Source organism: Pleurodeles waltl, chromosome 12 (genome assembly GCF_031143425.1).
Source record: "Pleurodeles waltl isolate 20211129_DDA chromosome 12, aPleWal1.hap1.20221129, whole genome shotgun sequence".
Taxonomy (NCBI): Eukaryota; Metazoa; Chordata; class Amphibia; order Caudata; family Salamandridae; genus Pleurodeles; species Pleurodeles waltl.
The window spans coordinates 500,720,427-500,741,928 of record NC_090451.1 but is presented as its reverse complement, the minus strand read 5'-3'; the positions used below and the strand labels follow the sequence as shown (position 1 = coordinate 500,741,928).

General features: G+C 43.0%; 1 protein-coding gene across 2 annotated transcripts in view; it reads left to right on the top strand.

Annotated features, from left to right (window-relative positions):
* LOC138267955 (uncharacterized) overlaps positions 1 to 21,502 on the top strand; it is a 1,270,490-nt gene that overhangs the window by 530,622 nt on the left and 718,366 nt on the right. For both annotated transcript variants that reach the window (XM_069217240.1, XM_069217239.1), the window contains exon 5: positions 11,882 to 12,049. In XM_069217240.1, the coding sequence (XP_069073341.1) occupies positions 11,882 to 12,049 (168 nt within the window). The remainder of the gene's footprint in view (positions 1 to 11,881; positions 12,050 to 21,502) is intronic.

Genomic DNA, 21,502 nt, shown 5'->3' with positions numbered 1-21,502 from the left:
GCATAGTTTTACAAAAGCATTCATTCTTTGCAGCTCCTGATTCATTAGGCCAAATTCCAGCCGTACTTGAGCGGTAGACCTAGGCAAAGAAAATATGGATTTATACATTTGTGATGATGACAAGTTTACCAGGGCCGCTTCTTTTTCATGGGTTATTTCCAAGCCACATGCTACCAACGGGCGGAACTGTGCGACCATGACTGGAAGCAGGTGCTGGTATGATGGACAACTAAGCTTCTTTTGCAGCTGGTTGCATGCGGAGGTTCATGAGTGTGCTTCTCCGGAATCATGGCAAAGTGTTTGAAAATCAGCTGGCGTTCAATAAAGATTCTGTGGTAGACTCAAGAAGTGACAACTGTGTTTTTACCTATTGGGGGGCTTTTTATTTGAGTCGACCGGGCTTGACCACCATTGTTTTGCTTAAGTTCAGCTCGTGACGTTGCAGCTCAATGTATTCCATCAGTGCATTTATTAACCCTTGTAGCCCGACAGGTATCTGACTTAAGATGACTATGTTGTCAACTTACTGCAAGTGGCCAATTGTGTTGAATGCCATTTTGGGAGGATGTCCCTTGACTTGTGCCAGGAGTGGTTTGACGTCGGCCAACTACAGATTGAATAGGCAGGGGGCTAAGATGTACCCCTGCATCAGGCCGTTTTGGTTGAAATTTTAGAGGTGACTCTTCTGCCATTGCCAATTTTAACCTGGACCCAGGTGTCAATATACAGGGTGATGACTGGGTTTATTGATTTTACCGGAAGTCCCCAATCTGCCAGTTTTGCTCAAAGTCGGTCATGGGGAACTCTGTCGAAAGGGGATCTGAGTTCAACAAAGAATGTAAACAAAACTGCTCCTTTGTTGTATTGCCTTCTCTGCCAGGCTGGTAAGTGCCAACAGGTCTGTAGATGTTCTCATACCTGACCAAAACCCTATGTGCATTTTTGTGATTAGTTGTTTTTCGTTTGCAACTCTTGGAGGTCTTGGAGGAGGTGTATAATTTGGCTTCAATGTCTATCAGGGCTATTAGCCAATAATTCTAAGGAGATGTTTATCATCAGGTTGAGTATGCTCCCTCTCCATGGAATGGAATGGTATTGAAACTGTAAGTTCTACTGAAAAGAGGAGCTAGATAGTTGACCAAGATGGGAACATCTTGCTTGAAGAGGGCATTTGGAAGACCACTGGGGCCCTGGGCACCCTCAGACTTCAGTTTATTTAGTATTCTTTACAAGCACTTGGCATCTCTTAGTGGTTCATCAAGGTCAATGTGGGTGCTAACATTTTGTAGAGTTGATAGAGTTCTGTATTAGGCATCAGGGCTTGGGTCTTCCATATGTTGAAGGTGGTGACTGGAACCTACTAGACTCTATTGGGTATCCTGCTGTCCCCCAGCAGCGTCAAGCTCTGGTATTACTGTTTTTCCTTGTTCAAACAATTTCCGCAAGTGATGGCACAAGCAGGGGATGAGTACATGGCGCAAATGTGGGTCACCCAAGGTTCCTCTGAAATTCCTGCATTCTGGTGACAAGCTTGACTGAAGACCAACCTGTTTATCTCACTGCAAATTTGTTTGCTGTTGGATTGTTTACTAGAGCTTGATCCACATACCTTCCTGGTAGATCCTTTTAGCTTGCCAGCGTTTGTTGTTGTAGGTTTTCCTCAGCTGGCGCAGTGGAGTTCTGTCAAGCACTTTGCCTAATTTTATGTTCTAATAGTGCTGTCTTACTTCTCTGTTGATTAGTTTTTTTTTTTTTTTTTCAAGCAGCTCCTTCTTATACCAATACTGTGTTTCAGGGTCAATCAATCAACCAATCAGTTGTGTAAAGCACAGCTACTAACCCATGAGGGTCTCAAGGTGCTGGGGGGAGGAGAAGGGCCTCATCAAAGAGCCACGTCTTGATGTTCTTCCTGAAGATGGTGAGCGATGGGTTTTGTCTGAGGTGCAGGGGGAGGTTGTCCCAGCTCTTTGCTGTGATGTAGGTGAATGATCGTCCTCCGGCGGTGGTTTTACGGATGCGAGGGATGGTGGCCAGGGCCATCTGGGCAGAACGGAGGGATCTGGTGCGGTGTGGAAGGAGACACGGTGGTTCAGGTAGGCTGGTCCTGCTTTGTGTATGGCCTTGTACATATGGGTGAGTAGCTTGAAGTTGATTCGTTTCTCGACTGGGAGCCAGTGGAGAGTCCTCAGGTGTTGAGAGATGTGTTCTCAGTGTGGGAGGTCCAGGATGAGTCTGGCAGAGGAGTTCTGGTGAAGGGAGGCCGATTTGTTTTGGTAGCTGTAATTAGTAATTGTGCGGGTTGGAAATTAAGTATGTAGGTGGGTTATTAGTTCCTTCCAAGTATGATATCCTGCTTCTTTGTATTCGCTCAGGGTGTTATCTGCAAGGATATGAACCAGATGCATAATTTGCTCCATGTCCAAGCCTCGCCATTTAAGTCTGTTTAGGTTGTAGCAATTAGGAAGTGAGCTGAAGCTTGTCGTTGCCATCTGATGAGCAGATGCAAATTATATTTTGAGCACTTGCAGAAAATGATCTCTTTCTGGACAGGGGTTAATTTAGAAAGACTTAACCTGAGAAAATGAATTGTTGTTTATTAAAACGTAGTCAATGATTGAACGTATGCAACCACTGGAAACAGTTGTTGACACCGGCTTGTCCTCTTTGAAGTTGCTGTTCAAAATATTTAGGCCTTGGCTTTCTAGCCTTTGACGTACGCTGAAAGATAGTTCATTGCAGTTTGGTATCTTTCTTTGCTGTAAGGCAAGTGAATTCAGAATGAATGGATTTTTGAAGAAGTCTAATGTTGAAATCCCCAGTGACTATAAAATGTGAATTTTGATGTACCTTTTGCATACTCTTTATCAGTGCTACCAAGGTTGCCGCCTTCTCTGCCCTTTTTGCTTTGCATGGATAGATGTATAAATTTAGAAGGAAGAGGACTTTCTGATATTCATGCAGGGCTTTGGTTTCTACTTTGGTAGCCTGTAGCCACTAGGCCCTAGATCACTGTTTTCCTGTGATCATTTGTGTTTATTTGAAAAGAAGGTGGAAAGCCGCCAACCCCCTTGGGTGCCCCTAACAGGATGACTTCACATGCGGGGATGTAGTTTTCGGTTGACCCTATTACTGGTGTTGGTTTCAGGCTCCATGTTTCCTGTAGTAATATGATATTAAAGTTTTGAAGATAATCCATTGGATCTATATCCAGGTCGATTTTGCCAAGTCTATGTGTGTTCCAAGAACAGATTTTAATGAGATCTGGCTCAACTGAGATTTGGTGTTCATCAGGACCAACTTGCGTCTAAGGCTTGCGGCAGCCAGGACCATTCATGAGTTTTCTCATCCATAAGGGTATTTGTGAAGGGCCTTGAGGATCCTTTCTCTCCTTATTTACTGTTGTTAGGTTAGTCAGGTTGGTAGATGGAAACTTTACTCCTAAGGCTCCCCTAAGTCTGACATGTCTTTTTGGGTAGCTTGTTAATCTAGACAATCTTGTGCTTGGGTTGGCAGGAAATAGGTTTGTGAGTACCAATGGGCCTCAATATCTGGATGGCTTACCCTCCTCAACGAAATACCCAATTTTGGAAGAGTTCCTTGTGGTGAAGCACTTGGTTTGCGGTGCCACTTGTGGCCCAAGAGGCAAGGGTTGCTTCCTGCTCTCTTAAATAGGGATGTGGTGAAATTCTATTGCTTTTAGATTAGATGAGTTGAGGTGGGCAAGTGGTCTGATTTCCTTTATTAGTGTCAAACATGCAACTCTATTTGAAGTATTGAATGCTCCTCTTGATGTGTAATTCAAGATGAGCAGCAGTTTAGGAGATGGAGTTTTCTGAATTGTTTCCTCATTCGATGCCTCCTGTGCTTTTACCCTGACCTGTGTCATATCCTGGTGGGAGGTTACGCCCTCTGCTTCAAGTGTTGTATGGGTGGCAGACTGTTTTACCAGGGATTTGACTTCAGTCATATTGGGCTGATGGCACTCTGTTCTGTTTGAACGGTACACCTTCTGGGTTCCTGTGGGCAAAACTGAGTCAGTGCTGGTGGTCCCTGGTTTCACACAGTGCAATGCTTCGGCCGGTTCTTGTTCGCCCTGGTCATCTGAGAGTTATTGTATCTTTATGTTCTGCATGTTTCAACGTGGGCTATCGTTTGTTTACCTTGGGTCTCCGATGAATTTTCTTGGCTTTGTACTTTAACCAGGGGTGGTGTTTCTGTTTGTTCTTGATTGGGATCTGTAGGTAAGTTATCTCCATTTTGTTTCTGAAGGAATAATTGGCAACTGCCATATTGTTGGTGTCCTTTTTGTTTTTTTACACATTTACATTCTCTTTTGGTTTGGATGGGTCCTTTGATGCTGATCTACCCCTAGGCAGTTACTAACGTGGCAGATTCTTGCTGAGCTATAGGCAGTTCAAAATTGTCAACTTTGCTGTCTCCAGGCCTTAGATCAACAGGCACCATACTAACAATGTTTTTGGTTGATTGGATGTTTGATGAGAGAATCAGGAGTGGTGAAATTGGACTCACTGAAGCTGCAGGAGCTGGGGATTGATCTGGTGGATCATTTTCAATTGCCCAGAACTTCCTTGCCAGTGATATTACCTCAGTTGTGTTTACGAGTAGTATCCACGTAGAACCTGCTAGATCACTGTGATTTGAAGAGTGTTCTGGGTGTCTCGGACGATGTTGTGTTCTTCTGCCGTGATCTTTGCGGAGCTTATGCTCGGTGGTCTCCTTTCAAAGTGATTTGACAGTGGTGAGGCGCTATTTGATGAGAGTTCATGAGACTCATTGCTTAATGTCAAGGTTTTAACATTTACGTCCAGTACAGTAGTTTAATTGGACGTAAAGGGTTTTTGGCTTCATACAAATTTATTTGTGATGGGCAATGGGCTGTGCCCTTGAATGATAAACAGGCTCAGGCTAGCTATGGTGGAGTCAGTATGGTGATTTTTTCCACCGATGTAAAAGACATTTGATGTTGTGTTAAATTTAATTCTCCTCTTTGAGTGTCTTGTGGATTGTCCAAAAATTCTATCAGAGGTTGATATTGTGATTCTGGTTATTTGAAGTCGTCGTTTGGACTGACATTTCCTTTGGGATTGCCCTGGTTGGTTGTTACTGTGGGAGGAGATTGTTAGAAAGTTTTCTTTCTTCACCTGGGCTTGTATGAATGTTTGAACCTTGGGGACCCTCGGTTGTAAAATTATTCATCTGTTGGTCGATGGGCCTACCTAGGTCTCTTGTGGATTGAACATGATTATTTGCCATATCGTCTGCTTCAATGATTTTTGGTCTCAAGAGAATCGTAATCTTTTGTTCTAAAAGTTTTTCTACTGCCATTTTTTCTTTCCTTTTTAGTGAGTTTTAAAATTTTTTTTTTTTTTTTACCTCTGACCCACTTTTCACATCTTCGACTATGAAAGCTACTACAATTGTGTCCTGGGTCTTTTGGATTTTTTCCTCTTATACTGCCCTGGGTCACCCCTTAGTTTCCCAGATCTCGTGTTGGGTTCTGTTAGTATTTAACTTATGGTTGCATATGATTACCAGTTGAGTAATGGCTGTGGTCCGTTTCTACTGGGGCAATTACATTTTAGGAATTAATGAGATTTCTTTGTTCGCTAGTGTTGTTAACAATGTTACCAACGTTATCTGAACATGTGAACTGTGTCTACGCACCATGCATATCCATGTGTTCACTGGCAGAATTAACACGTTTTTAAGCAACTTGGTGGGCACAGCCAGGCAGCCATTCCAGCAACTATTGCGGCAAGTTGTAGATGGATGGACAGGTCAACTAGCTACTGAGCTAACTGGTCAGATTGCTACCACTGCCTGAGGGTCCACCACCAGGCACCACTAATTGTGTGTAAAGTCTTGAACGTTTAATACCCAGTAGACTAACTATCAGTGCTTATCTCACCTCTTTTGATGCCTGGGCAGTAGCCACTCTCCAAACTGAAGTGTTCGGCAGCCGGGAGGGAGGGTGATGTGTGGAAGGAGCAAAAACTCCCCTTTCCTCTTTCCAATCCAATTCACTTTTCACAGCTCACTTATTTAGCTCTATAATACTCTATATATTCCGTGTGTGACGTGCTGTTGGTGTAGGATCCTTGGATACAGGGGTGGTGCCAGGCAGATGGAGTGTCAAGCGAGAGCTCGCCGGACTGAGCCCTACAAGCCACATCCAGTCCTAGCTGGGCTGCTTCAGCAGGCTTTCAGGCTGTCACTCTGGGGAACCTGACTACAGCCTTGCGTGTGCCTTACTCCTTTACCTTCCCTTGCTCCCCCTCGGCCTTGCAGGTTAATCTAGCCGGCGCCCCCTGCCATGCTCTCCGGGTGCTGCTTGTTCTGCCACTCAGTTGTTCAACTGCTCGATGAGCCCAGTGGGATGCTGCATGCGGCATTCAGCGTGGGCTTATAGCATGCGACACAGCAACACAACAGAGCAGCCGCCACTGTGTAGGTTCCACAGTACCCCGAGCTCCCTTGCTTCTTCTCCACGATCCAATGTCCACCGTGGAATTTGGAGCCTGTTCCGGAGTAATTTTATGGGGGATGGGAGGAGGAGGAGTGGGTGGAGAGCGGCGGACTCGGAGCCACCTGCTGCTCTGGCGTTCAAGCGTAGTGATGTCATGAACCTCTCCACGCCGGACTTACATAAGATAAAAGATTTGGATAACAACGCAAAGCGTGTGTAACACAAGGGACACCCACCCATGGAAAAGAATGTTGTTATCTAAACACAATAAATGCTGTGCATGGTGGAATTTTGTACATTTTATAAAGTAAATTCTTAATGTGTTCTTCATGTGTCTGTTATGATTTTTACACATACCTGCACCAAGCTCACATCACTTACCAACCCCCTTCCTCTTCCTACTTTTCTAGTTTGGCTAAATAAGTTGTGCAAGCCAGTTCTTGTGGTCATATAAAATGAGCCTTAATGTGTCATCTCGCAGTGCTCAAGTTTGCAAAAAAAATAGGTCCCCATTTCCAAAATATTTCTTAGGAGGCCGTTGCCCACCTCCACAAGTAACCCAGGCCACTTCCATGACCGAGCTACCCCCCACCTTGTAAGAAGCCAGGGCCTAGTGATAAACAACCCACTTTTTTGTGAATTAGAGGACCCTTCTTGTAAAAAGGCACATCGCTTAAAATAATTCATTTATTTTTTGTGCCTTTATTAACGAAACAAGTTATACATCTCCAGAGTGTTGATTGTTTACAAATTTATTTGGAGAATTCAGTAGTGTTCAAGGGCGTTTGTGGTGGGTGGTGGTGCAGCTGCTATGCAGGCATGCTATCAGTAGTTCTGCCGGTGCGGTGGGACAGGGGAGTGAATGTGTCCTTGTGTAATGTAACTGGTGCTCATGTAAAGTGCTCCAATACCTTCGGGTCGAGGTCGCGCTTAACCAGTGCTTCAAATGGAAAATTTAAAGTGCAGGTACTCTGTGCTAGAGTACCTGCTTGTTTCCGAGAAGTGCCGGTACTCTCCAATTAAAAGTATTACGCTTTTCTTGAGATGTGCCGGTACTCTACCTCTCAAAATAAAAAAGTGCCGGTACTCAGTACCGGACAGTACCGGCCCATTTAAAGCATTAACAAAACTGCAAAAAAAGCCTTCCCTACACCGGCAGCACTTAGATTACAGGCTGCCTGCTCTTAATGATTTAACTGCAGAGCCTGTCTGGATCCTGGCATTGTTTATTCTTGGGGAAGGTTGAGGTCCGGCAGAAGGATATGGAAAAAGTAGATAGAGGAAGGAGAGAAAAGGAAGAGAGAGCACAGGAATAAAAGAAAAGGAACGGGTGACAGAAAAGAAAGGAAAATGTAAGAGAAAGGGATAAGAGGATAATGTGGAGATAAATGATTTGGAAAAACGAAGAGAAAGGGATCACAATAAGGATGTCATGGAAAGAACAGAAGGAAAGAGATGGAAGAAACAGAGAACCGTGGACACGACATGGGTGTGAGAGAAAAGAAAAGAGGAAATATAAAGAGCAGAAAGGCTAAGGGGTGGTTGGAGGAGAAAAGTGTCAGATGCGGATAGAAGAAATAGGATACAGGAGAATTGGAAAGAGAAAATGTGTAAAAAAAAGAAGAGAGGATTTAAGAGGAGCAAGTGAGAAGGGGAGGGAAGGGTGGGTTGTGGTAGGCCCACTGAATCTCAGTTATGACTGCCTTTTATTATTGGCCTAGGGTACGGGCAGACATTTTCTGTTCTTGCATTAGGGGTCAAGGCACTGTTGCTACACCACTGGCATAGAGACATCCTCGAGGTCACATATAGTGGTGGACACAGACCCATAAAAGTTCTCCACAAATAAGGACCACAAACACCCACTGCACACAGGCTGCCTTTACTGCTTGCTGCATGACTTGACTCACAGACCCAGAGTTTTTCTTTCTTACCTACTAGTATCTGTTCAGTAAGGCTGCAATTGTGGTGCTGTTGTATGGCTTCAACTACTACATGCCAAAGAATGCACAAGTTGGCAGACGAACTGAGTGGATGAATTGCCAACAACTGATTTATTAATAATAATTTGGACTTGGAATCATATCCCCAGACATAATTGTTGGGAATGTGTTTTACCAATTAATTGTTTCTTCAGGGCCACAATCAGTTCTCCCAAAGTTCATAAATCTTACTGAAAAAATGAAAACTCTGTCCTTAGGGACATAAAATGAGTAGTTACAATATATAGATATACACTAAAAGTATAGTATCTCAACCCGGTCACTTACATTCAGCAATGAAAACTACATCAGTAGGATAAATAGTTTCAGTGGTAATGAAAATAGCTCAGTACACTTACAGGCTTATTTGTAGTACCACCAAATTATTCTGTGCCAACACTGTCACCCCACAGCAATATTTGTCCCTTGTACATAATTTCGATTCCTTACCTGTCTCCAGTTTGGACTAAAGTATAATTAATGGTGTAAACGTCAGGGGTGACTCCTCCGCCTAAACGGAGGAGTGTCGTTCAGCTGCTTTTAGCAGAAGAAACATAAAATTATAATAACGGATTGTTATCATTTTATTTTTAGCTGAGGCAGCAGGTTAGAGCAGGACAGGCTGGAGGAAGGAGTGATCCGAGCACCTTAAGTTCGCATGTCTGTTTGGCCAGCCATTTTGGGCCAGCCAAACAGACATGCGCACTTTGTATTTTTCACTGGCTGTATTTCAAAAGCCACTCCCTCTGTGAGTGCCGAAGCAGGATGCTCACACCAATCATGACACTGCTGTCATGTGACAGCAGCTCCGTGATTGGCGGAGGGGAACCTGTGTGCTCTTCCGGACGAGGAGGAGGATAGAGGAGACAAACATGTCTTCGACCTCAACAGGTAAGTGTTTTTTAAGTTAACTTTTTTTTTCTTTAAATGTTTACATTTTTTCCTCCATCCCCACCCTGTCAGCCCCGTTCAGTGGCAGCTGCCACTGGTAATGTTATGTATAAATTAAAAGTTGAAACAGTCTATCTGCTATCATGCATTGTTGAAGGAAACACATTTCTCTATGTTGAAATCCCTTTATATCCAGGATAGACAAAAGATTACCTAAAGTCACTGTAAGGTAGATCTTAGTGCTAAAATATTTTTATAGCGTCCTCTATCCAGATTGACGTACAGTTCACTTCCTACTCAGTAATAATCCTCAAATATCACCAAATATTTCTAACATGATGCCATTTTACAATTAAGGTTATGTTTGAGATCTTTCCGGCTGTCTCTTGAAGTCAACATACAGTTATTACAGGTGTAAGTAAACATGCAAAATTACTTCTGTTCAGATCTAGTCAGTCATAGGTAGTACTATGCCATAGTCCCCAAATGTGACCTGGTAATTCTGACACATAAATAATGTTTCAGTGTGTTTGACATGAATAGATATATGCTATATACCTATAACAATTTTAATGTAGTTTCCACTATTAAGTGTATTTCTAGCATGTGGTCAGCTTACCTACTCTTGATTTAAAAGCTTAGTGCCAGATGTACTACTATCTGGTCTCAAAATACTGGTCGCAAACCGCAACCAGTATTTTTGCAATCAGTGAAGGTTTTTAAGAACTGATCTATGTACTAATAGGTTGGTTCTTAAAAATCAGCAACATAGTCAAAATCCCAACTACCTCTTGCATATTAATGAGATATGTAGCAAATTGTGACTCACCACAACTGGAGGCCATCACAGGGATGGTGGCCTGCTGGCATCAGCAGACCCCTTGTGTTTGACTGCTTTTAGTAAGACAAACGTTTTGTAATGCAGCCCATTTTCCGTAAAGGAAACAGGATTGCATTTAAAAAGTAAACTTTAGTATTTGTTTGTTTGTTTAAAAAGCAGCATTCACAAAGGAGAATGGGGACCCCATTCCATTTGCAAATGAGTTGCTTCAACCTCTAAAATGCTGATAAAATATCAATGTTTTACGACTTGATTTCAATTGCAAAATATTGATTCATCAGATACTGATTTGGTATTTGAAAGCAATGCCTACAACATGCCTCTTCTATATTCCAAGTCGGTTTCCATTCAGAATCCCATTTTACGAGTCTAAAAATCTTTTCTAACTCCTAAAATGAGTTCAGTATATAAGAGAAAGTATCTTAAAGTTGACAAAGGCTGAATCAGGTGTTTGCTACAATTAAAAAATGATGTACATTTGGCCCTTAGTGACCTACTTCAGATGATTTGTACCAAAAATGTCTGCCATATTTATGTCCCCAAGTACAAGATGGAATCAACTGCGTAGTTTAGGTATCCTATGTTCGACTCAATCATCCCAAATTATAGCTGTGCTATAAATCAATAGTAAAACTGAGATCAACCATGTGGCTAGGTGTGTTATACTCTGCAATCTCCTTTAAAGCAGCATACAAAGTTGGTAACGTTCAACTAACTTTCTAACTTTCATTCATTTTCTTATAACATGTCAAATTTTAAAACAAGGTTCCAAGAGTTAAAAAAAATAATTCAATTAAGATTATCATAAAAATGTTGAGTAACAAATGCCCTAGTGACGAATCTTGCAGCCTAAAAGCGATATAAGTCTAAACACAAATCATTCTTGTGAGCTATTATAACCAGCCATCCCAAACATTTTAAACTGTGGTTACTTGGGATCGAAGTTACTATGAATTTACTCAAGAAGGTATACTTGTAATTCTGAGATTGTTTTTAGTTTCAATAGTTCTTATTGCATTTTTTCTCAAAAGAACAAACTTTCATAGCTTCTGGTGGTCCAACTCTGTATTTAAACCAATTTCCACAGCTTTCAATATGCATATACAAAATACTTCCAATCACTTAATTAGTAATTCCTTATTTCCCATTTGGTTTATCGTATTTCGACTGGGCAAGACAATATACACTGAGGGTGACACAACACTGGTCTGTAAGTTACCACTGCCTAAAAATAATAAAATATGCTGTTTATAAAATGTATAGTATGTAAAATATTTCTGGAAAAAATTAAATAAAAATACCCGAAGTCTTGCTGAAATTACTAGATTAAGTGCAATCCTAAATAAATGCTCCTTTAAACTTTATTCTATTTGTGTGCACTGACATCCTGGTATGATTTTTATGTCTGTATAATTTATAATGCCTATGAAATGTCAGTGATCCAAATAGTGGATTCCATGTATACCTGTACCCAGGGCCTCATGAATCTTTAAAATGGTCCTGCTGGCTCCTCAAAATATCCTGTCGATCTCAGTGGTGCATGTTTTGTACGAGCATTGCAAACCCTTATCCTTCAGTGTAATTAACATAAGTATTTTTTCAGTGTTATGCACTGACATCAGAAATGTCTAAGATATTTAGATATTTCACCTAACAATGTATTTTATGATCTAATTCTAGTGAAGAAAAAGAGAGATTCAACGCCAGTCTGAAGGAATTCTTGGCCTGCGTTAGAAAGCGGGCTCTACAGAGGAGACAACTGCAAGATGCCAATACCACCTCCTCTCCCTTGGACATAGGAATTGAGTCCCGCATTGTGGCAGCAATGACGTATCAGCGGTCAACACTGTAAGTAGTGTATACATTATACAACTTTTAATTAGCATTTCAGAATTTACTAAGAAGTGCAGTGGATACATATTTTACATAACAAATGACGCCATTACAAATTAAAGTTGAGGTAATACGAAAAATTAGGTGGTTGATGCTTAGTGTTCGCACATCTGAACACAAAGGAACAATGTCCAGTAATGGATGCAGTGAGTCCTTGAATGGGTGCCAACCTGGTGGAAATACCCAACCACCCAGGGTATTAGTTGTACTAGATCAAAAAAAGAGAAGGCGACTTCCTTTGAGCCGTGCTGGAAAATGAAGTTCAAAAAAGAGATACCAGGGCACTCCAAGTAGCAGTCCACAGTGAATAAAAGTCCAACGTTCCAGAAAATAGTTTTCACATCACAAAACACTTTAATTCCTTATGTTCACACATATAAACATTTATATGTAGAGTGCAGCCAACACGTGTTTCGCCCAACAGGACTTTTTGAAGGCTGTAACAATGAAAAATAATATTTTTTGTATGTAAATACAACAGAAAATAAAGGGTAGCGCACAGAGAGAAAACAGGTAACAACATTGAATGAGAAAGATAATTTTAAGGTTGAGATACTCTCATGCAGGATGAGAAACCAGACTTTACTCAAAAATGCCCAAACAGAATGGTGCACGAATAAGATCAGAGGTAGTAAATATTGGTGAGAAAGAAACTAAGCTAAGAACAGACATTATACTTAGAAAGAGACAATATTTAGTTTTTAGAAAGAAAGAAACAGAGTGTAGTCCCTGAGCTCGGAAACCGAGGAAAGGATAAATACCAGGTAGCCCGGTGTGAAGTGAGAAAACATGCAAAGAAACCTCACGTAGTAGCGAGGAAAAACTTAGCCCATAGATGTGAACACATAAGACTATGTAAGAATGGCCAGAGCAACTATATACATAGTAAAACATTATAACTGTAGTGAGGATTAATTTAATCTAATCACTAGGTGAGAATAGCTAACCCTGGAGGGTAAGGTAAGTAAAATAACATACCAGAATTATAAACAAAGGGGGACGTATCCAAAGAGAAACCATAAGAATGGATTAGTTACTGAAATGATTAATGCGGTTTCCTGATCGCAGGAAACGTCAGTTTTGAATGACGTTAGGTCCATAGAAATTGGCACTCGATGACTCTTACGTGTGGTATACAATGGAGGGCCCTGATAAGCCCATTTACCTATGAAGACAAAAATTGAAGAAAATGCCATAAGAGAAACCCACTACTACCCTGAACAGAACAATAAGCAAAAATTGAGGTGAAGCAAAAAGCGCAAACGGGGGTTAGGTCAGAAATTATCAGCTCTGAAAATAACACCAGGAATCTAACGCCGGTTCAAGTGAAAGTTGTAGACTAAAAGGACAGTCCAAACAGGGAGATCCCCATGTGTATTTAGCGTAGCTAAAAACAGAAAGGTGTCCGGTAAAAATAATTTAAAAGAGCTGTTTAGAATTTGGAATACCAAAATGATAATAGCTGCGACAAACGTGTATAGCACAGACATTGGGAGTAAGTCTCTCATATTGATTGTGAGGGAAGTGAAAAACATATCGGCATGTTGAAGGTCCTGAGCCCAAGATAAGTATATTAACAGCCAAAAATAACAAAACGCAGTCTGAAAATAGAAAATAATAGAATTATGTCAATACTGGTTAAGTGCGTAAACGCAAGTGCGGGACAAAAAGTAACTTGTACCGAAAAAAACAGACTTACCCGTACTCTCCAAGTCCCTGAGAGTCAGAAAGACCGATGTCGGCGTGCACGCGCTGTGATCCAAAGTAACACAGCGCCCCGCCATTCGCATCGTTTATGATTGCGATGGACATGGAAAAAGGGCTACACAGGAGGCACAATATTCTATAACTGAAGCCCCGAGGAATAATGGGGGCCATCTTAGGAGGTAATGAAACAAAAGGCTTAATGAACAAGATAGCGTCTACGCTACACAAAATAACTAAAAAATAAATTAAAACAAATTAACAACAGATTAGAGAAAGATATTTTGGGAGAAAAATAATTATATTACTGGTGAGTACGTCACATAGTACTGATATGTAGACTTTGAAAACAAAATAAAATTCCCAACTAAGGGAGAAGCTGCATGAACAAGTGGTATAAAGCTGTGACCCAAAAAACACAGAGCTAAAGAAAAGAAACAGTTGCGTTATAAGTGTAAACAGAAGTAAGAGAAAAAGGCTGGATAGTAAATCAAAAAAGAAAGGAAATTAACTATAGACAGGTACATGAGCAAGATGCAGAACTTATAAGTTATCTACCTATATAGTATATAATTACTTGTGTCAATAGGGAAAAACCCTTGCTTGTAACTCATTATTACCGGGACATCTGTAAAACAGTTCAAAAGGCACAGATCAATCGTACACAAAGAGATACATATTGGTGTGTATACTGATATGTATATAAATACATATTTGTAAGTTGCACGCATACAGGCTAAAAAAATAAATAAAATTGTCCGAGGCCAAACAGGTATAAGGAGACCAAATGTAACATTACAAGAGCATATGCAAGTCCTTATGAATATTCAGGCCATTTTCCACGGCCCTCAGTTTAATAATCCACCTGCTCCCAAGGCGTCTCAGTGACAAAGTCCTATTGCCCCCTCTCGGATGTTTGTTTATTGAGTCAATTCCATGTACAGTGATGTCCAGAATTTCTCTTTGTCCATGTGCCTCGTTGTAGTGTACCGCAAACGGATAGTTTGTGTTGGATGAGCGGATGGCTCTCAAATATTCCTGTATTCTTTCTTTCAGAGGCCGAATAGTGCTCCCAACATAGATGAGACCACAAATACAGACAATACAATACACAACAAAACTCGTATTACAGTTCATAAAATGCTTGATCTTATGTGTAACATGTGTATTGTATTGGAAGCATACTATCTTATCCTTGATGTAGCCACAGATGTTGCAATGGCCACACTTGTACATGCCTGGTGGGGGTTTGGGTAACCACCTGTCATTGCTAGCAGGGGGTATGAAACTGTGACATAAATGGTCGCGCAATGTTTGTCCTCTCTTGTAGATAATGCTTGGTCTAGTTGTCAAGCCGCTCTTAAGTATGTTGCCAGTCAACAGTAACGACCAATGTTTCCGCATAATTTTGAAAATCTGAGTACTCAGTGCACTATGTGTAGTAATAAGAGACAGTTTTTTATGGGTCTTATCTTTTTTAGAACTTATAAGAAGGTCAGAACGTTTGGTTTTCTTAATCCTATTACTGGCCTCTTTTAGGGTATGACGGTGGGAGCCCCTCTTTGTGAATCGTAGTTCCATGTTGTGCAGTTCCTTCAGGAAAACCCCTTCTTCACTACAGTTCCGGCGGATCCTTGTACTCTCCCCAAAGGGGATTGCTTTTATCTGAGACTTAGGATGTGAGCTCGTAGCATGTAAAATCGCATTACATGCTGTGGGTTTCCTGAACAGTTTAGTACAGATTTTATTGTGGTCAATATAGAGTGTAAGATCAAGGAAGTTTATGGAGGACTGACTGAATTCATGTGTGAACCTGATATTGAAATGAAAGTTGACATTTGGAAGGATCTGGCTCGATAGTTGAGAATCACAAATGATAGAAAGATCTCACAGGTATGGTTAAATCTCTGGATATTGAAGAAAACCCAAACTCGAGGATATCTTCTAAACAAAATCCTGAAAATTTAGAATCAGCTCGATTTAAAACAGAGAAAACTAAGGATCATGAAGAATTGTGGTAAGTGAAGTCCCCTCTGATTAAACAGGGATAATTTGAAGGAAAAATACTCTGAATAGCTTATCCTAATATCACACTAATGAGAGAGACTCAAATTAGAAGGTATGGCATTTGTGTAATTAAGCATTTGTTTGTGGATATTATGCATGAGTACGTTAAATGTAAAACCAGCATTTGGCACTATATTTTAGTATGAAGTGTGTCCTCAAGTCTAAAAGAGACACAAGGACACATTTCACAAATAAAAATAGTGCAATAAACACAAGCATAGCAAAGAGCAGCCGTCACTTTTGTTGTTCCTTTACACTTGCACTAAAATCTTGGCATGAACAGCACACAATTACACATTGCGGTGTAATAGTAAAGGAAATTTAATCTGCGTCTAAAAGAAGCCACGTTATTTTATAATCGGCTGTCAAGTGAATTTGATCAAGGGGTCATTGCAACAACTGACATCCAGCTTGAGATGAGCAGGGAACATCAGAGAAAGAATCCTGAATCAGCAATAAAAAAAACATAAGAAGGCATTTGGCCCTCCTCAATAGAGGATAATGAAAACTAAATCAAGTGAAAAAAGGGATTGTGAGAAAGACGGAAGTGACAATTTTCTCATAAGTGAGTAGAAACAAGGGAAGGGGCAAAAATACTGTGCCCAAAGATATAAAAGTAGATAAAGCCAATGTGTGTGGAGTGAGTGATAGAGAGGCAAATAGAGTAAGTGACAATGACTACAACACAATTTTCATTGTAATATAATTATCTGTGTATTTTAATTTGTGGTATGTAGTAAGTTATATTTTTGTTGAAAGTGTGTAAACAAAGAAAGAAAAAAGACGTTTTCACATCTATATGTGACGCCAGCACTGAACCGGAAGTGCAGCGGTTTGATCCGGAAGCGTTGACGGCCCAGGATCGTCTGCATGCGATCCTCTGCACCCCCGTGCCTCCTGGCCGCCTGCTGAAAATCATTGCGCACCCCGCAGACCTCCCCGGCCCTCCTGTGGCCACAGCTGCTTCACAAATCCTCTGGCAGGCAGACCGGTAGGAAGAGAAGGCAGGAAAGTAAGACGCCTGAGAGTGCAGTGCAAGCACGGCAGCCGTAGGCAGCTGCCGCAAAGAAGCGGGCCAGCCAGGTCTGGGTGTGGCTTGTGGGGGTACTGGTGAGGCCCGCTCGCCACTGGCTCCCCACCAGCAGTTTGCCTTTTGTGGGGGCTCCACTCAAAGGAATCAAGCCCCCGCCTTACTCATTCAGCGCAGCCAGGTCCACAGGACCCACCAGGACCCACCAGAACCCTGCCAGACCCCCCTGTGGGGCTTAACAGGACCCAGGAGGGCTCAGCAAGGCTCAGTAGGATCCAGGACCCAGGAGGGCCCAGAAGACCACAGCAGGCGCCAGCAGCAAGACTAGAGGGGGTGCACCAACAATTAGTCTACCTCCAGGAACCAGTCTCAAAGCTGGTCATCAAACTTTGAAGCTATCTTAGAGGTAGCTTCAATAGCCAAACACTGAAGCAGACGGCTGCACCACCGCAGCACCGAATGCTACACGGAACAGGCGGAGGCCACAGCAGACCACACCCTGTAAACACGGCATCACTGCAGCACCGTTCGTGGAGCAGGTGAAATACAGTCAGTTGTTGTCTACAGTCAAGCTACAACGCCACACCAGCGCTCCAAACAGAGCCGTGCAGGACATCAGGTGACCACAGGTGGGTGACTGCGGCTGTCCGCAGCACCCAGTCTGAGCCCAGGAGGTCCCTGGCTGCCCCAGGGTGGGTCTACAATCACAATCACAGACACACCCTCAGTCACTGGGAATAGACTTACAGCTTGAGCTTGAGCTACAGCTATGCAGCCACAGCAGGTACCAGCAGCAGCGGTAGCTGTAGCAGCAGCAGCAGATAGCGAGTGTGTGCATGGTGTCCGACCTAGCCTAGCAAGTGCGAGCCCAGAAGTCACAGGCGGCTGTCGCCAAGTGCGCACCTCAGTTCCCCATTGAAGTGGCTCAGCCAGGTCTGGGTGAGGCTTGCGGGGGCCGTCGGGACCCACTCGCTTGACCCATAGCTTCCTCGCAGCCACGCACCGGAAGTCAGGGGAGCTCCAGTATCCCATCTCCTGCAACTCTACCGTCACACTCCTGTCACACTCTGACTCTCACTCCACGATACAAGAGGTGAAGGAGGAGCGCCCACAAACATCAAAACCCTCAAAGGAGGAAGTACTGAAAGAGCATGAGGACCCGCAGGTCCCTCCTCTAAATGGCACACAACAGAGTTCAAAACTAAATGAGGAGAGAGAAGGCCGTCCCAATAACGGGGGGGTCAACCAAAGGGGGCAAAACAAGGCAGGTCACAAAGCCCCAACACACGCCTCAGGGTCACCAAAGGGGACAATGGCCTCAAATGCCCCAACAAAGGGTTCCCCAGACCCCCAGGAGAAGACACAAAAGGGAACCCATAGGGTGAAGGGCAGACTCAAGGGGATCCCTGAGTACTTCAAGCCACTGGAGAAAAACACCAGCCACAAAACTGCCCCCCAGAGACTCAATCCTGATATTCCATCCCGGATGGAGATCCTTCAGTGACAGTGCAATCACCTTGGGCAGTCCCTGGACGGACTTCCCTCCATGTATTACAACCCAAGTGTATTCACTACCAAGCTGTCTGCCCACTTGGATCCCTAATACAACAAAACTGTACTCACTCTCCAGCCATTAAAGCAGCCAATCCCTCTATCACCCTCCATAGTGGTATTAAGCAGAACCATAGTCACCGATGACCTGCCCTTTAAAGGGCATCGCTCTGAGGAAATTAAAAAAGGCAGCTGGGAAAATCTGGTCTCAAAATTATCAACCCTAAGCTCAAATTTCTTCAACCACCATGGTGAGGCCTCTCTAACTCAGGAGGAGTTCAAGGAGGTCTTCATTACTGAGTTAGATGAAGGGGAGGGCCAACTTCACAAACTCGCTGTTCACATCAGAAACTACACAAAACCAGGGACATTTAGACTCTCTTCTCCTGGCAGGATGGGATGCTTTAAACAAAACCCTCACAGCTATAACAGACGCTACTATGACAAACTAGATATTCAAATCCAGATCTTGCAAAGTCTGGCCACCACAACTATAGCCATTGACAACAAGCCGGACAGACTAATTTTGCTAATCAAAAGAGCGCATGCACGAGTAGAGTCCGACAAGGAGTTATGAACCCAGGGCCATCATTCCCACTACAGACCAATCTTGGACAAACTTCAAGAATTGCCAGCAATTATGTCATCAATAGTAGGAAACTTAAAACAGGAAGACGAACAGAAGAGAAATGGCAGGCTACAGACACAAGGTCAACCAACCCCTGTAATAACAAACAGACCTCAAATGAGAGTCCACACTGTCGCAATACAGCCCAAAGAATGCGCAGAACAGGCGTTGAGAGCAAAAATGGAAAGTCCAGAAAAAGCATACATCTGAGAAGAAGCCCCTTTTCTCTCAGTTCTGTCCAGGAAAAACAAGAAATGGCTAAGGAAAATGCCCAATAAACCATTAATGGGTCAGGAAATCAAAACCCAACCTACACACAGGAACCGGTGCAATAACCCACTTGAAGGGAACTCGGAAAAAGAATCTAGCATCAAAGAGGAATTGGAAAAACGCTCGCCACCCGCCCAATCAACAGATACTAAAGCTCCACCCCTGAGGCTACTAAGTGGCAATGATCCTCAAAGACGGCTGTTAGAGGAAGGAACTGTCTCTGCAGGAAGCAGGAACCAATTAGTTCCCGGTAAAATAGCAGAACGGGACAGGTCCAATGAACTCCAATTAAACCACCCCTGGTCTAACAACCTCCTGCAGTTGGCACCCTCCAGCCCACCCTTTCAGATCTCATCCTCCGGGCCCTGGGTTGAGCCAGAAGGGAATCTTGGCCCAAAAGCCTTCCGTTGGGCACTCCCCACACCAACTAATCAAATGGAGCTTCACAAGAACCATGCCCAACCGGGTAATTATGCAATCCCCATCCAGGCCACCCGTTCGGGGGTAGTCCGTGAAAAGACAAGGGAACAATGGAGCGATCCTTCCGCAATGGGTCTCTCACCCTGGACACCTAGACCCTCGGGACCCATCACAAAGACCACAGCCCGTGCATTTAATTCAAACTGCATAGAACTAGCACCCAGCGAGGCAGTGCAAACGACAATCACAGATGTTGTAATTACATCAGCGCTGCACTTAGCAAAGCCCCAAGCAACTATGCCCAATCCTCTGCTAACCCCAAAGGATAAGGGCACTCATACCCTCATCTTTCATCCCATGTACAAATCTTAGGGCCCTTGGGACATCCTAACTAGAGGTAACCTCTTGAGAATAGGCAACGCCATCCCAGGGTTCGAACAATTAAACAGCAAAGATCTCGAGTACAAAGCCTTTCTAACACCAAGTAAGAGTGGCAAAAACAAATGCACGGAAGTCAGCCTTAGCAGCATGGAAAAAGTGCAGCTGATACCATCAAAGTCAGAGACTTTTGAACTTTGGGGTATAGAGCTCAAAGAAGGGATCAAGGCAAAGTACCCGACATTCCTCATCCCGCATGGCACCAGGGGAAACTATGTTGGAACGCACACAGCAATCCCCAAGGACATCACGCAGAGATCAATTCTACAACATGCCAAGGGGGCCACCTCCTCCCTCCCCCTCAGACCAAGAGATTTCACAGTCTCCATTACACAGGAACACCAAGTAATAAGACAAGACCAGGTAACAGACCAGCAAAAAGAGGAAATCAGCTGGAACTAATTATTCTCTTGACCCTGACGCACCCCTGCACCCCAAGATAGGTGTGGGGATCCAGGACCACTGATAAATATCTCAAATTCTGGACCATGGCACAAACAGGCACTGGGCACCACAAAAATAACATCCTGGAACGTAGCAGGGTCAACCAAAATCACTTGTGATCCAAACCTTGAATCCTTTTTGAGAACCTTTGACATAATTTGCCTACAAGAAACTCCTCAGGTAGATGAAAATCCGTTAGCAGGATTCCAAGAATTCTATAGCTCAGCAATAAAAGCAAAGAGCAAAGTACCCCTTGTACTTCAAAGGAGGATTTCCCACTTACATACCCACAAGTAAATCATGGCAAGGAAAATCGACCTTCTTCCAACCCATATGCTAAACTGGCTTTTGGACAGGGTATTACCTGCAGTCATAATATTAAACATCTATATCAACCCAGAAGCAACCCACAAATTGCAGTTATTAGATACTACGGAAAGCGAACTGCAATCTCTAATTTCCTCGTACGGGAATGCATCCTGGCTAATCACAGGCGATTTCAACCTAAATATGGTCAACCATGGGTACAGAAGAAACAGAGAAGGAGCCTTAGATCAATGCCTGGGCATTTTACAGCAAGTTTCACGCGTCAATGATATGGACAAATGCGATCACCCTCTGGTGAGAGCCTTGGAGGCGTTAGGTTTAAGAGCCTTGAATGGTTGTTTCCCCACAGACAGCCCAATGAATCCTATGCACATAGCAAAGAGATCAGTTAGAACCCTGGATTACACATTTACATCCATGACATTCTTCAAATACATTCAAGTCTTCAGCATAGAAGTACGATGCGAAAGTAATCATCACCCGCAAGTCATGGAAATCTCGAACAACAACCATTACATGCCACAAATGC